The 17,278-nt window shown below is 43.4% G+C and overlaps 1 protein-coding gene across 7 annotated transcripts in view; it reads right to left on the reverse strand.

Moving 5' to 3' along the window:
• Positions 1-17,278, reverse strand: part of LOC106656846 (muscle calcium channel subunit alpha-1) — a 36,271-nt gene that overhangs the window by 15,150 nt on the left and 3,843 nt on the right. For all 7 annotated transcript variants that reach the window (XM_023462958.1, XM_023462957.1, XM_023462959.1 and 4 more), the window contains exons 2-10: positions 17,053-17,278; positions 4,179-4,707; positions 2,899-3,206; positions 2,722-2,827; positions 2,505-2,644; positions 2,305-2,411; positions 1,801-2,153; positions 748-1,369; positions 45-602 (exon numbers count right to left, since the gene is read on the reverse strand). The exon at positions 17,053-17,278 is cut by the window's right edge and continues 148 nt beyond it. In XM_023462958.1, the coding sequence (XP_023318726.1) occupies positions 45-602; positions 748-1,369; positions 1,801-2,153; positions 2,305-2,411; positions 2,505-2,644; positions 2,722-2,827; positions 2,899-3,206; positions 4,179-4,271 (2,287 nt within the window). In that variant the 5' untranslated portion in view covers positions 4,272-4,707; positions 17,053-17,278. The remainder of the gene's footprint in view (positions 1-44; positions 603-747; positions 1,370-1,800; positions 2,154-2,304; positions 2,412-2,504; positions 2,645-2,721; positions 2,828-2,898; positions 3,207-4,178; positions 4,708-17,052) is intronic.

Raw genomic sequence — 17,278 nt, forward strand, 5'->3', positions numbered from 1 at the left:
TGTATTCGATTCGATTGATTTTTTTTTCTTTTGAAAAAGGATACAGTTACCGCAGATGAACAGTATGATATAGTAAATACTGGCCAATGCGCCAGAGCTATCCACTCCGCCGTAAGCCCTGATACCCGTGTACATGACGACGTTCCAATCCTCGCCCGTCAGAATCTGAAACACGGTCAGCAGACTCTGCAGGAAAGTGTCGAAATTCGCCCTCGGCTTGTCCTCCTCGGTGCTGAAATTGAACTTGCCACCGAAGACCTGCATTCCCAGCAGCGCGAAAATCACGATGAACAGGAACAGCAGCAGCAGGAGCGAGGCGATCGATTGGATCGAGTTGAGCAGCGAAGCGACGAGATTCGAGAGAGATCGCCAGTACTTGGTGATCTTGAAGACTCGAAGAAGACGCACGCAACGCAACACCGAGACGCCGAGGGGTGGCATGATCCCCGTGTTCGTGAGGACCATCTCGCTGATCGAGCCCACCACGACGAAGCAGTCGAAGCGATTGAAGAGCGAGACGAAGTAGCCGTTGAGCCCGAGACTGTACATCTTGACGAGCATCTCCAAGGAGAACAGCACGATGAAGAGCATATTCGTCGTTTCTGCGAAAGGGAAAGAGATGATCGGATATAATTTTAAGACGATTATCTCGTTATATATAATTAACCGCAGGCATGTAAGAGACGCGACGACAAAGTCAATGTCACGGGGTTAATCGCGGCTTATATCGAAATGCTCTCGACTCACCTTGAAACTGATCGAGCCACAGGGGCTGCTGATAGTGCTCCGTAGCCAGCACGCCCGTGTTCAAGAACACCAGCAATATGATGAGCCAGTAGAAATTCTGCGACTTGACGGCCTTGCGACACATCCTCTTGATCCTGCGATTCTTCCTGCTCCAGTCCTTCTTCTTCTTCTGCCAGAAGGTCTCGGGCTTGGGCTGATTCTCGACGTCCTGCTCGTCCTGCGGCTCCCCCCCGGCTTGCGAGCCGGCCTCGCCGTTGTTGCCGTCGCCTCCGTCCCCGTCGCCGCCGCCGCCGCCGCCGCCGCCGTCGCTGTTGCTTTTGTTGTGATGCTTCTGCGACTGACGATGATGAAGGTGATGCTGATGCTCCTCGTTCTTGTCCTCGATGTCGGCCTCGATGTCCTCGGCCTGGGTGATCCACTCGAGGTAGCCGCGGAGATCGTCCTCGAGCTGCTGCTTCTCGCGCAACTTTTGAAAATCGCCACGATTTTTAGCCTTTTCACGCTCCTTGGAGAACTCCCCGGACAACACACCGAGAATCAGGTTCATGACGAAGAAGGCGCCGAGGATGACGAGAGAGACGAAGTAAGTCCACTCCCATGAATTTCCCATGGCGTCTTGGATCTGTGTAACAGTGATGGGTAAAAAATGCAATGAGCACAAAAAAAAAGAATATGATCCCTAATGAAAATAATAAAGAAGTTCTTATCTTATGTAAGAACTTAGGTATAGTCTTATTTCAGATCTTGAATAAAAAAAGAATTTTTTCTACGTAACAATATTATTTTCGAGAAACTAGATTAATCCAGCAATCAAAAAATAATTTATATCCATACTTTTATTTAAGATCTTACAAGAGAATATGTTCTTGTGCAAAAAATTTCTTAAAAATTTAGAGTTTTCAATTTTAATCAGTTTCTACGTAATTTTTATTGTTAAATTATTCGTAAGATTTTACGTAAGATTGTATTTCAAGTAAATCCATGCCAAAAAATTACATAAAAACTTGTTTAACATTTTCATTGAGAATAAAGAAATATCAATGAGAAACGTACCGAGTAGAGAACATCGGTCCATCCCTCCAGAGTGACGCACTGAAACACCGTCAACATGGCCAGACCAAAATTGTCAAAGTTACTGATTCCGTAGTTGGGTCCGACCCAGAATTTGTCGGCGTCGCAGTACCACTCGGGTCCGAGGGTCGAGCACTGATAGCCGCTCGTCCCGCAGGGATGCGGATCCGACCACATCTCGCCGGTGATGTTGTTCCAGCAGGTGGTGTGCAGCTTGCCGGAGAAGAGCTCGAGGCCGATGATCGCGTAGATGATGATGACGAAGATGACGAGCAGGGCGATGTGCAGCAGCGGTACCATGGCCCGCAGAATCGAGTTCAACACGACTTGCAAACCTGTTCAAGAAAAAGGGAGAGACGATCGATCGCGTGAGTGGTGCAGCTCTCGAGCGTATATTATAAACGAGGCGAAAATCGATGTGGAATGTCGCAGCGGCAACAGCGAGAGAGGAGAAAATTAACAATGTAACGAAGCTGTGATACTCACTGGGTACACCCGAGACGAGCCTGAGTGGCCGAAGCACACGGAAGGCACGTAGGGCCTTGACGTCGAAGCCCTCCTTCATGAAGGTCGTGAGCACCGTGCTTATCATGCTGCACCATCGCGCAATAATAACGATAAACAAAAAAGGGCATGTATTAGTCTCGATGTCGATGTCTAACGAGCAGAATTAACACAATAATTACCCTATCACGACGATGGTGAAATCGAGCAGATTCCAGCCGTTGCGCAGGTAGGCGCCCTGATGCATCAGGAAGCCGTAAGCTATGATCTTCATGCCGCACTCGGACGTGAATATCACCAGGAAGATGTATTCGATTTTTTCCTGCGATAACGCAAATTCACGTTTGAGTGTTTTTTTTTTTTTTATTTCGAGTCACGATTACGCTCGTGAAAACTTACCAGGTACAAGTTGGTCGCGTTGGAATCCGAGTACGGGTAGGGCGTGTAGACGGCCAGCGCGACGCAATTCGCGAATATGGTCATCAATATGAGCCACTCGAACGGTCTGTGCATAGGTAAATTCAATCGCGTCAAGTACAACAAGGTAAATGCGCCAAATTTTTTCGTTCTACTCACTTCCACTCGACGACGGCGATGCATAGCTTCCTGATGGGATTCTTCAAACCGAAGCAGAAGAGGGCCCGAGCGGGCCTGTCCGGCTGGGCCTTGTTGCCGCGGCGCACCTGCTTCTTGGCCATGGCCTTCTCGGCGATGCGGTCGGCCGCTCGTTGCTCGGCCGTACGATCGTACGGCGGACGGAGGATCTTCTCCGTGTCGCCGGCGCCGCCGTTGTTGTTGTTGAGGCCGTTGGGCCCGCCGGCGGCGACCAGCGACAGGCCGTTCTGACTGCCCCCATTCTGCTGCGCTTGATAAGTCAACTGGTCCTGCGAAGCATCGCAATTATTATTTATACAAAAAGAGCTGTAACGTATAGAATTAATTTCTCTGGTAGAAATGATCATAATTAATAATTGCACGATGGCCAGAAAATTAACATTCAAAATGCTTTAGAATGCATCGCCATTAGTTGGCTTGTTTTTTGCGATTCCGCTGTAACAATTGTGTTAAAACTATGAGGCGCACTTTAAATGATCTAAAAATGACAATTAACTGTTTTAAAAAGTTTACATTAGTTTTCCACCTTTTTAAATACAGTGATACGACTTTGAGTATTCGCCACAAGATGGCGAGTACCTTTGTTTGAAATCCTTCAAGTGGCGAAGTAAAAAATATGTGTATAAATCAAAGCGATAAATTCGATTGTATAAATCTTTTGCTTTTTTTTTAAATTCAATATAGTAAAATTGATCATAAAAAAAAACGTGAAACATAGTATATAAAATATCGAAAAACACGTTACACTTTTCGTTACTGTATGTCGAGGTTCTGAAGGACCTTTTGTGTCAAAGAAAAAATTTCCTCGTTCAAAAATGTTAAGCATTTCTAGCAGAGACAAAATCTGGCGTCGAACTTAAAGTGACCGATGCTAAATTTCATTCCAGATACTCGTACGAAAAAATCTTCTTTGATAAAGAATGAACCGGTGCTAGTTTATTATTATTATTTTTTTTTTTTATACGAGCTGCACAAAAATGCACGAAAATGAAAAATTTCTTGATCCAACGCTTCAATTTAAACATTCAGATTAAAAAATTAGCGTTCCGATATTAATTAATTTTTCGCTTCGAAACCGTCGGCAAATTCTAATAAAAAACGAAAGCCAACCTCGGCCACTAGATGACGAGGATACGGTTTATTTTCCAATCCGCAAGCGTTAAAGTTGAAATAATTGTATAAGTAAAGCAGGGTTCTTCTACTCTTTTATATCAATTTCGATGTTACTATTCGGCACTTACCGGTGGATAAAGCGAGTCCTTTTGAGCCTCACCGTTGGCCGGCAGCTGGTGGGCTGGGTGCGGCGGCGCAGTGCCGCCATTCGCGGTGCTCATCGGTTCCTATCGCGCATAGACCCGACAGACCTGCTACCGGGGTACTTTCTGCACCCTGCCTCGCTCTCGACCAAGAAAAAGAATCAGAGAAGCGGGTAAGGCTAATCCTTCTTTCTTTTCTTCTTCTACGTGCTGCTGCTGGGCCAAAGACTTCTGGTAGCAGAGGTCGATGATCTTTTCCTTCTTCTGCGTTTGCGCCTTACGCTGACTATCGGTATCGTCGTCGTAACGACGATCGCCGAGGATTTATCTGCGCGAATGAGCAGCGGCCGACTACGACTACGTGGATGATGACGATGTGCTGCTGCTGCTGCGTAGGTCACGACGACGGGGGCCAGCCGCATGCTACGGCCTGGACACCTGGATCGTCGTCGTCTTCGTTGTTGCTGTCGCTGTCTTCGTCGAGCTTTCCAAAGCTACTTCGACGATTCTCGTGCTGTGGAGGGGCAGTCAACTATATATATTCAGACATTCGTATGCAAATCAAGGCAAATATTATTCGTATATATGGTTGATTCTCCTGAAATCTGCTTTTTGCATGTCTTTATGCCATATTCTTAAACTAGTGAAGATGAGCCAAAACTGGCTCGGTCATTCATTCAATATTGTTGTATTCTTCATGATAGGACATAAATATTTCAATTTTTTAGCGTCAGTTAAATTTGCCGTGAAGATATACATGCCAAATGTCACCTCCGTGGCATGTCTACATCTCAAAATCAACTCTATTTGCATGTACCATGCATTCTCATTAGCACCTGACCCTATAATAACTATGAGACCAGCTTCTATACATTCAGAGTAAAGTTTAAGTCTATTGTAGGGCTTTGAAAAATGTTTTAAAAAAATTTCCCACGCAATTGAAAAATGTCTCGGATTTTAATCATGCTTCTGAATAATTTCAAACATACCGCCTGCTTTGGGTCGCTAACTCATTTTTGATGTCGCTAGATACGTAAATGTCAAGTATTATAGCCCAGCCTTCGATTGGTGTAGGTTGCGGGTTCAAATTTTACATTTTATCGATGCTGCGATAATTATTCTATTGAAAAATTCACGTGTGTCAAAAAAACGGTCACCTCCGTGGACATGAATATCTCGAGCTATGATGATTCTTTTTAACCGCTCGCCCCGTCAAAAGACTCGTTTTTCATGACCAAATTTCGGGTTGTGCGGAAAATTTTGTGCGTTTCTTATTTTTCTTACATAGTTGATCAAAGCAGCGATTTGTCACCTCCGTGTGTGTCACCTCTGTAACCGAAAATAGTCAATTTTAAGCATAAAATCGGACATAGTTTTCGTAAAACGAAATCTCAAAGCCCCAGATTCAATAATTATTCATATTTTATGGTTTAAAAAAGGGTAAACTAGTTCGCGCCGTTCAATATGACAAAAAAATTTTCACCATTTTTTCGTTTTCCATACCCGAAAAAGCAGATTTCGGGAGAATCAACCATATACACAATAATAACAAAAGTTATGTACGAGTTATTTCGTTCGCTCGCGCTCGAAGATAGATCCTCGAGGGAAATTCATAGCAGCGGCGCGAATATACATACTACACAAGAAATAGTCAAGTATATGTCGCGCGCCAAGTAGCGCGGAAAAGGAACAAAGTGACTACTACTATCCTATGCGACGTTCGATCGCGCGCGCCTCGTCTCCGGGGCGCGTAAATGACAAATTGAAGCCCTGCGCCACGAGTTTGTGTTTATACCGTGCCTTGTGCCTTATCGTCCGGGCGAATCGAGTCTTTGCCGCGCGTCGCGTCGCGTCGTTCGATACAACGACTATTTTACCAATCGATAGATTGTATAGCTCGAGAGAGTGAGTCGAGAGCGGCTTGCGATGATTAATGACGCTGACTGCTGCCGCTGTTACGTGTGTATTTATTTACGATTGTAGTCGTCGTGCTGCTGCAGTGTCGAGTCCTCCTAATGCGTGTGCCCGACAAAACCATTGCTCCGATCTAAATGTAACTAAATACAATTTGTGGGCTAGCGTAATTGAACGAGAGCGGGAATACCTATTCGCGTGCGTGCGTTAGCGTGTTATGTCAGAGAGAGAGAGAGAGACACTCGAGTTGCGCGTCGTCGATCAGAGCCAGAATTCTATAACGATCGGTCGACGAATAATTAATGAAAATTAGCGACAATCGCGATGATGCGTGTGCGTATTGCAGCTGCAGAGGGACACACGTGCGCGCGTGGATTTGTCGTGTCGAGTGGGCCACCCCCGCTCTACAAATTTCTACGAAAACAATTGGCATTCGAGGAAGGAGGTGAAAAAAAGTGCATCCGGTCTGTAAAGGGCGCGCGGCGCGAGTACTCGATTTTTCGAGTTTGTAGTTGTTTGTAAAGTTTTTTTATTATGCGCTGTAACAGGGTAACGAATGATTATCCATCGAGAATAATCGCGTTTAACAATTTACATATCTCAACGAACCAGAAGTGGATTAAATATAATGTATAAATGATTAGGAATTAAGGGTTGAATTAGGCCTCGAACCTTAAATAAGTATTTAACAAATAATTAATTGAGCTCGACTACTGCGACGTTTGAGAGTAATGCGCCTGAGAGATAGAGAGAGAGCTAAAAAATACGAGCAATTACTTACAATGGGGCAATAAAGCTTTTGTGGCTGTAGGCTCGATTTCGGCACACAATAATTTACGCGTCGTGATTAGTTACAAAAGAAAATTAAATTATAAATTCATAAACGACTCGTGATCGAGTAACGATAAGATCTCGTTCAAATGTCACGACAGATTCGGCGTTTGAACTTGTGTCAGCGAGACGTGAACCAAATTTCCCTCTCCCTTTCCTATGTAGCCGACGTACGTTTGCAGCTCGCATCGAACGGCAGATGATCCTGAAGTCGCTTATAAGCTGAACTAACATCTCGAAATGATCGTGTCAACAAACAATGGGGCAACTATAACGTAGAGAGCGATTGGCAAAAAAAAGGGACAATTTACATAGCCAATATCATGGCTTCTCAGCGAAGAAAGGTATACAAGTAAAAAGCGGAATAGTAGCTTATTTTTATCATTATTACCGTAACTCTAAGATAGCATTTTGCCACTAAGTGTAAAACTATAACTTTCGTGTTCTTGCAGGCGACTACATAATAGGCACACTGCGGAAGCAATTGCGTTGCCACACGTGACGCATCGTCCTAGCGAGGGACGTACCTTATACAATAATACATAGACAAACTCGCGCGCCTCGTTGCGTCGCTCGACGATCGATCGAGATCGATTGGCTATACAACATCGGCTCGAAGCAACGAGAAGAAAAATAAAATGCGACAAACGTTTCGTTGTTACGCGCGAAAAGCTCGACGCGGTATTTCGCAACTCTCTGACGTGCTGCTGTCTTCTTTGCGAGTAGCTCTGACGAGCTGCAGCTGTGAGTCGACGTAGTTATACATCCGCGTATAAGAAGGTGAAGCTTAGAAACTCGCGCGATAACAACAATGATATTGCTTACGCGCGAGAGAGAGTGAGAGAGAGAGATATAAAAAGCTCGAGCCGTAAGAAGACAGCCGCGAGGGTTGTAAAAAAAAAAAAAAAGGAAAAAGTCGCGCAATTTGCCTCGTCATCTCTGTGCCTATGTCTTTAAAGCTCGCGCGGTGACACATCAAAGCCTCCGTCCCTCGTGGAGCGAGAGAGGGTAATTGCAGCTCAGCGGCCACTCAGTCTCATTTTCTCTTCCTGTGCAGTGCACTTTCTCTCCCTCTTCTTACGTGCGCACGACTCTTTACTACTACAAGAGAGACGGAGCGAGAGAGAGAGCTTAAAAAAGCTTGCATCTTGCTCAAGACGTTGCCGAGGCGCGCGCGGAAAAACGTTGCCTAATGCAATTGTGTCTCGGTTACGAGAGTTTCTCCTCGCGGATGAATTTTTCATAGCTCCACGAAGCTCTCTCTCTCTCTCTCTCTTGGCTCGTTTTCTCGTTTCTCAGCTCTCTCTCGTCTTCTCCGTCTTCTTCTTCTTCTTCTTCTTATGTTTTTTTCCTCTTCTTCCCCTGCTCTATCTATCTATATAAACCTTTATATATATACATCCCGGAAACGCACGTCGAAGGGAAATCGCGCGCAAAACTTTTTTTTTCTCCCAGATATATATACATATAATGTATATGTATATAGAACGCAACGCGTGTCACAAATTCGATAAAGCGCGTTCCACCGTGTAGCTATAGTGAAAATTACATCATATTATTCTGCCATGTAGAGCAGCGACAGCAGCTGAAATATGGGGGAGGTGGTCATCGGGACTGTGCGCGCCTTTGGAAATAACATTAGCAAACGCCGAGGGAGCCTTTGATCTTTCGACTCTTGAGTCTTGATGTGTGTGTGTATTACGTATGTATGTTCGTACAACATGGGCAGTAGTAGAACAGGATGTATATAGAACTCACATGCGCAACATGCGAGAGAGAGAGAGAATAGCGTAACGACGTATGGTGTGTGTTGTATAGGTCAGCTGCTCTCACATACGAGTATATATGTACGTGTGTGTATGTGTGTATAGAGGCGCGATAGAATATTGATCGAATTTCCATGACCGCAACACAAAGTGCACACGTACACGCGCACACCTTGCGAGACCATATAACGTATATACAACTACACATGCACAGAGACTCCTAAGTACTCTAAGGGTACGCGCATGGGCATGTGTGCGAGCATACTTCATGCATTTAACGCCGACTATCGATAGACTTGACGCGTGTATGTGTGTATGTATAGCGATCGGGTCGTAAAGCTCGCGAGTCTCTCTTACAGGAGTTGCGGTAGTAGTTTTAGAACTGCACTGGGCGAAAAACTTGGCTGCGCCTTATAGGATGTAGCCCGCAGTACATAATTATGTGTATATATAGTATATAAGTTTGAGCGATCGACAGCACGCTGCACGCGTCATAGCAGGGCCATGTTGTATATGGTTCGGGCACTTCGGGACAAGTTTCGTGTAGCTGTATGTATACGTATGAACTTGACGCGCCGAATAACGTCAACTCGTGTACTCGCCTTTGCCTGTAAATATGTAATATAAAGCTTTCATCCGAATTGAAACGTTAAGTTGACCGACTCTCTCCGCGTATACATTCAAGTTTCGCCCGAGAGTAATTTATGTTTGTGCTTTAATTATGCCCATTTTCCTTGACTTTTCTCTTGATTAAATTCAATTAGAAGATTATTCTCGCGCTCTTTATACTAGTATTTGAACTCTTTCAATTGCATGGTGTAGCAGGATTTTTTTTTTAATATTTTTATATTTTTAATGTGTGCTACAGACAACTCTGGTCCCTTTATACAAGGTGCTCTGTTAACGCACAATTGATTTAAGACTTTTTATTTAGAAATGATCAGGGGCTTATCAATAGAAACAATCGAGACTCATTTTTTTAATCAATTTATTTAAATTATACATTAAAATATACAAGAAAAATACATAAAAATAAAAAATCGACAATATGGGACTGCATCTTCACTTTCATTGGATGTTGGGCACAGCGGCCGTGGTTTGAGTCGTCCCAAATGATACCCCCGATTGGTTAGTGTACGACTCGATTTATCCTCCTTTCTAGGGAATGATTTCGATCCTGAGCCAAGTATTTCCTCAACGAAGTTTTAGTTTTAGTTTTAGTTTATTTGGTAAGCCACAAGCAATAAAATTTGAATAAAATCGTTTACAAAAAAAAGCAAGAATTTACAATAATTATAGAATACATACAAAAAAAAAAATGAAAAAAATATACATCACATGTTTTAGTGAAATTGAAATTGAATGCAAAATAAATCAATTTTCTTAGGACTAGTTGTACAAAGTAATACAGTATATACAGTATATACAATATAGTAATGAACATAAAGCAACATAAAAAATAACAACAAAAATATGAAACAATAATAGGCCAAGACAGTACGACCGATCACGTGTTCGTCGATGTAAGACGCACATCCAATGTGTTGTTTATTTTAAAGAGCCTCGTGTTTATATAGTGTTTAGCTGCACGATGTATCTCACTGCTGCCTCGGGCACGCGCCTTTACGTAGACGCGCTTGATGAAGAAGTCGATGAATCCGTCTCGAGGCACTCCGCGTTCGACGAAGAAGTCGATGAATCCGTCTCGAGCCACTCCACGCTCAACGAAGAAGTCGATGAATCCATCTCGAGGCACTCCGCGCTCGACGAAGAAGTCGATGAATCCGTCTCGAGGCACTCCACGCTCGACGAAGAAGTCGATGAATCCGTCTCGAGGCACTCCGTCTCTCCGGAGGTCGAAAGATTTTCGCGATTTTTCTGAATCGATTTCAGAATTGTTTTAAACGAAGAATTCCGTGGGATTTCGTGGTAAATTTCCTGTGGGTGTTGGTGCTCCATTGAATACCCGAAGTACCCCGGAGTTGTGACCATGTGCGGCCGATCCTCGCCGTATCTGAATGCATCCGGAAACTTCATCGGAGATCTCCTCGGAGAATCATCGTAATCGTCGAGAAATATCATCGCCGAACGTTCCTTCGGGAGCTCTGCCAGAATGTCCGTCAATAAATCCGTCTTGGGGCATTCCGCCTCTTTGGAGGTCGAAAGATTTTCGCGATTTTTCTGAATCGATTTCAGATGTCTATAATTCTTCAAATTAAGATAATAGTCCGGATCATATTTTGGTACATTAATCGTCAGCACGCCCCCGACCAGGTTAAAGTCCGATTCTTGCGGCTTCGGGAACTCGTCAAAACTCATCTTGCACGCTGAACTCATCGTGAGATTTTTCTGCTGAATCTCGTATCACACACGCACTCGCGCAAACCACTCGTGATCGTTAAATAATAATATTATTTAACTAATCGAAGTCTAACGTAAAAATGTACACTGATATATAAATACTCGACGACTTATATTTTCGATATTATATTGTAAAGTAAAAACACGTGGCGAACGCCGGAACTGTAGCACACGACAACTTCTCACGACGCAGGCCGAATAACTTCTAATTCTTTATAGAGTAGAGCTGGACTACTTATACGTTTTACTGGCCTCCCCCGAACGCAGCTGTCTCCGTAAGAACATATGCGCGCAATGCTATAGAAATGAGTGTTGTGTCGACTTTTTTTGTATTGTACGCGTGTAGTCGAAGATGTATACTTACTTTGAATGTGAATGTATATGTGTGTGTTTGAGTAGGCGTTCGCTGTCACTCCTTAGACACGCGCGCGCCGCGCGAGAACTTTCTTTTTTTCGTATGTACAGCTGTTGGCCGGAATTTGATTCTCTTCCGTTTTAGTGTAGCGATATAGACACGTTCGTATATCATACATGGTATCTTTGGTTATAAAAGGTGCATGTGCGTTCACGTACACACGATAGGCAGTGTATATGCATTGTTATATACGTTATGTACACGTTTTAAATTTTTAATGGCTTTTCAAGCTTATAAATATAATTTCTAATAAAAAAAAATTTTAATTTCCTCGTCAGATTTGACATCGAAAATCACTATTTAAATGATATTTCATATTTATTTCCAAAAAAGCAGAATAAAAATATGAAAATGAACATTTATTTTTCAGCCTCTGTAGATTCATCGAGGATTCACAAAGAGGGCTGAAATGTTGGAAACTATTATTTTTATAATATGCTCTTAAAAAATGAATCGTTAGTTTGAATTTTATTCTTTTGATGAACTATTGACTCATTTGTGATATAGCCCGCATTATAGTTTTAATTCATTTTTTAGAAAGTTAAGTACTCGAAAAAGAAAACGGGTGGTCGCAAGTCACAGAATACTCGACACGAATTTGAATAGAAACTCAATCAATCATTGCTCGAGAAAATTCAAATAAACCTAATAAACCTTTTATTTCAAAAAATCATCGACTCGTAAAATCTCGCTGCATCTAATTGACTAACGAGCTGACGACGGAGATAGACAAAAGTACGTATAGCGCACAATTTTTTTCATGAAATTGACATCTTTCAAAGCAATAATTATACGTCTTAATTCGAGTTATACCACGCCATCGTTGCCCTTTTTAAATATTTTATATCGATTGAAATGTAAGCTTTACTTTAATTGTAAATCAAGGAGATTATTAAAACACGTCGAAAGTAAGTACAGTATAAATTATATAGTTTAACGCAGGCTCGTTTTCCGATCGCATTTATACATTATACGCTTATCACGCGTCAAGTCTTGTTCCAGCGATCGACTTTTCTTTTCCCAGCATCGAGTCCGTATATGGACACGATATTTAATATACGTGAATATTCAGAGTGAGAGGGAGGAAGAGATGACCGAGCGATCCACTTGTGTATATCCACGCGCCGAGTTTCCCTACTTTTTCCCTTTTCTCTCTCTCTCTATCTCACTCAGTTGTACCGAAGCTATAACACAGCAGCTTGCGTAAGCTCGCAAGCACACGAGAGAGAGAGAGAGAGAGAGAGAGAAAGTGTGTGTATGATATTTTCTCTCCCCCGCGTTGCCTCCTCTAGTCGTAATGTATACGTAGCGATTCTATGTATGTGTGTATGTGTGTGTGTGTGTGTATACAGAAGCTAAAAACGCGATGACGGTTGTCAACCCCCAAGTTAACCTACTTTTGCTCTCTCGCGGACTCGTTTTCTCTCTCTCTCTCCGCTTGCTGCTGCAACAACTGCTGTGAAGCTGAGCTGTTACAGCAACGGTAGCAGCACTCCCCCACACGCAGCAGCCGAGAGGGAAGACTCTCGGCTCGCGCTGCGACGTTAAGGCGCTATATACGAACACCGACACACACACACACACACACATTTATACTCCAACGCGCACATGTATACAATATCAATTGCTCTTACAGGCGAGAGCGCGATGCTGCTCATTGCTCCGACTCTGTTCTCGCGCACGTGTACTCACACACACACACACACACTTACACACTTGCCTTAATATAAAATACGTTTTAATTATCGTTTCGCGCCGCGTTCGCTCTTATATTACCAGTGACTGAGCTTGCAAGAAGTAGAGTATATATAATAATAATAGTATAATGGAAGAGGCCGCAAGCTCTCACTCTCGCCTGCGAGCTTTACATAAATGTATAAAGTACGTATTATATATCGTATCGCGCGTCAGGCTCGCGCCTACTCGTCTCTTTCATATATATATATATATGTATATGTATATATAATGTAGCACGCACGGCGAGCTCGAAAAACGGCAACCGCTACTACCTCGCAAGCGCGCGCGCGACAAAGGTTCACCTCCACTTTCGCGCGCGCATATTCATTTGTGCTGCTGCTGCTGCTCATCGCAACGCGCGTAATGTGCACCGTGTGTTTATACGTACAATGTCACATAATATAAAGGCAAAAAGGGCTAGCGTAGGTATACACGCGGCGGCCTACTTTCTTCCGACGACGACGACGACGACGACTACCCTACGTTTCATGACTCGAGCTCGTAAATCGTCGTCGTCGTCGCCTCTGCCGCTGTTGTTGTTGCTGTTGCGCGTCTATATGCTTTACTATCGGGATAGGATATGTGCTATATACCTGCACACGTACTACATGTATATTACTTTTCGTATCCCCTATACGTATAATGTACCGTGTATATGCCTCTATCGTGTATCAATGTATTCCACTGCATTAATTCTCGCGCGTGTGAAAGACACACCGAGTCCGAGAGTCCGCAGTGAGGGCGTGGATGGGATATATATAAAGACGATCTCACCTCCCAGACTGACTGAGAGGGAAATTTCCGAATTCGGGACTAATTTTAACTGTCGTCGCGTGACCATTACTGCTAAATACATATACGTTTTCGTATTTCGAGGGGGATAGGTTTCGTATATAGGCGTTGTAGAACACGAAAGCTCGGTTACGGCGTTGAGCAAATCAGATAAAAAATTGGTTCGTTTCTATAGGAAAACTGGATGAGAGATATTTGGATGTACGAGACGGACTTAACAACAGGGGACCAATGCGTACGAGTCATGTGCACGATCTGTCGCTAGATGGCTTTATCCCAGTTTTCAAGAATACCCCCATACAAATTAGCGAAGATTGGTAGTTATATGGTAGTTATATAAAGTGGGATTTATAATTCTCCTCCATTTTCTAAAATTTGAACATTTTTCAAAAAAGATATAGTATCTATGTTCTTTGTTTTTTCGTACATCTCTCCCATTGATCAAAAATGCCGTCATACACAATAGCTTTGCGGGCATAGTCTCGCATAATATCAACTACGATATCCGATCGTCATTGGCAGCTGTAGGAAAGATCGTTTGTATACCTGCCATCAACTGTGCTTAACTCGAGGCAGACTTGTCCTATACACGGCAACAACAACTATACGACAACAAAAACAAGCTAGAGAGAGATGAGATACAAAAGGGCTCTCGAGTCTCCTGAACCGTGAGCTTGCCTCGCGAGCGAGCGAGCCTTAAGTACTCGATTCGGGCGAGCTGGGAAAGTTTTCGTCGTCGTCGCTCGGACGCGCATTATCGTCTCTCCCTCTCTCTCTCGTCGAGCTCTCTCTAGAGGGAGATAGAAAGCGATATCGTCTATCGTTGGCCGAAGAGTGAGTTGCAAGCTGCTGCAAGCTCTCCGCCGCAGCGGCATCGATGATGATGTATAGGTATACAGCGACGTATTATATATTATATAGGATGAAGCTAGCTGGCTGCTGCACTCGCATGCAGCGTAAAATAGGTTTAGAGAGAGAGAGAGAGAAGCGAAGTTCCCCGAGAGGCGATCGTTATCGCCCTGACGCCGCCGCCACCCCGAAAACTTCCTGCCGAGTACACGGCATCTTCGATTATATGTATTTTGAAGCGCAGAGAGAGAGAGAGAGAGAGAAAGAACGAATGTAATGCGAATGTAGGATAAAGCCGCTCGTCCGGTTTACAAGATCAGAGCTTTGCATGCGAGCTTTGCCGTGCGAGTTTATAATTAGAGCGGATTTTACGTTGTGTTTTGCTTTTTCTTTTTGAAAAAAAAATTTTCTCCCGCGTATATGTTATTATTTTTTTAGGCGTTACGCGCGCGCACGAGGAAAAGCAAGAGAGCAGAAAAGTAAATATCGTAACAGCGCCTGCCAACTAGCCGGGGAATTTGACTTACGAACGGACGGACGGACGGACGGGCACGCAGCTTTGCGTGAGTGGTTTATTTTCCTATATACGTTTACTCGATGAATATAGAAAGTTTATGTGGTCGAAAAAATCGCCTCTCTATAGAGACCGTGTACTACGTATACACACACAAACACACAATAGGGCAAAATCAGTGCGAAAATTGACGAATATTTCGATAATGTACAACGTCGGGTATATAATATTATGTAGTCGAGCTTGATGCTGCCGCTGCTGCTGCTGCGCTACACGTATACGGGGAAAAGCTCCAATACATATAAACGCTTAAAGAGCTATTCAGGTCAGGAAACTTCAAACACTCACACTTTCTCTCTCTCTCTCTCACTCTCTCGCGCTCGTATATAGACTCCGTATACTATATAAAATATATATATAGGCGAAGGGGAGAGAGAAAGAGAGCGACACGTGCAACGACGACTACGACGTGGCAGACGTGTATACATATACGTGTGTTAGTAGTGGCACACACAGGCCTGCCTGCTGAGAGAGAGAGAGAGAGAGAAAAAGAGAAAGAGAGAATGTTTTGATCTAAAATGAAAATCAATCCGCGCTGGGGCGTGCAGCAGCAGCACTACTACCTATAGGCGGCAACTATGTATACACAACGTGTGCTGCTGCAAGCTCCGACTACGACGACGACGAAAACGACGATAGCAGAGCAGCAGAGCAACGATATAATATATACACATATACGTGTGCGCTATAAGTATTGTATACATAGTATACTACTCTCCCGGAGAGAACTGTCCACGACGACGACGACGACGACGACGATCGACAAAGTATAACAAAGAATTTTTCATTCGAGCTCGTGGAGTTGCTGCTGCCGCTGCTGGAAAAGCCAATAGATTGATGAACATTAGCTCGCGATTGAGAGAGAGGCGCACACATACACGTACACGTGCAAGCTCGCGCTTCGTCATATTTATAGTTGAACTTGAAATAGTTCCTTACTTTTCTTTTCTTTTCTCTCTCGCATTTGTTTATTATTTTTCCTATCGGGCATAGTTTGTTTCTTCTTTCCATCTCACCGGAGAGTTTTACACGTACTCGCGCGGGAATTTAGCGACTCGCGAGGGAAAAATTACGAGAAGAAACTAAAAGGATATCGTCGTGGATACCCTGCGTATATATAACAGTACTCAACATTAATAACGGCCTTGTAACAAAAAAAAATTAATGATCATCGATTGGGTCGTTTTTTTGATGATTTTTCCATTTGAATTTGCTCAGACTAGTTAGACGCGTTCCCCATGAAGAGTAACACGTTCATGTATCAAATCAAACGGAGAAATGTTGCTCATCGTAAATAACAACTATTTTGATCGCGATACTTTCAATAATCGTCTGCCGCTAGGTGGCGAGTACCTCAGTATCGGTGAATCTGCAAGTGGCAAAGTCATCATAAATATAAAAGTCAAAGTTCGATTAATTGAACTATACGATGTTTTGTACGATGTCTCTCTCCGCCCACGTTTATGTATGATTCAACGTCTTCGGGCTTGTTGTGCCTCAAACGCGTTACTTCTTCGAAAGCTTTATCATACATAATATTGCGTTTAACATGCTTTAGTCAATGGAGAATGAGAGCAGCAAAAGTTAGACGTGAAAAAAAAATAAAAGAAAAAAACTTACCGCATACCAGTGTCTGCGATATACAGATACGGTGGGGTCGACTTGACTTTTCCTCTTCCTCGTTTTTTTTTCTCTCTCGAGATCACAGTATTAACGTGCAAGCTCGCTCACGCGCGCACTCCGCGTGTATTCATTATAAATATATATGCACGATTATAATAACGACCGCTCGGTCGTCATTACTACTATTATTATTATCATCCGAGCATTAACTACTGCTGTTGCT

The sequence above is a fragment of the Trichogramma pretiosum genome, unplaced genomic scaffold (assembly GCF_000599845.2).
Source record: "Trichogramma pretiosum strain Unisexual culture from Peru unplaced genomic scaffold, Tpre_2.0 scaffold14, whole genome shotgun sequence".
NCBI lineage: Eukaryota > Metazoa > Arthropoda > Insecta > Hymenoptera > Trichogrammatidae > Trichogramma > Trichogramma pretiosum.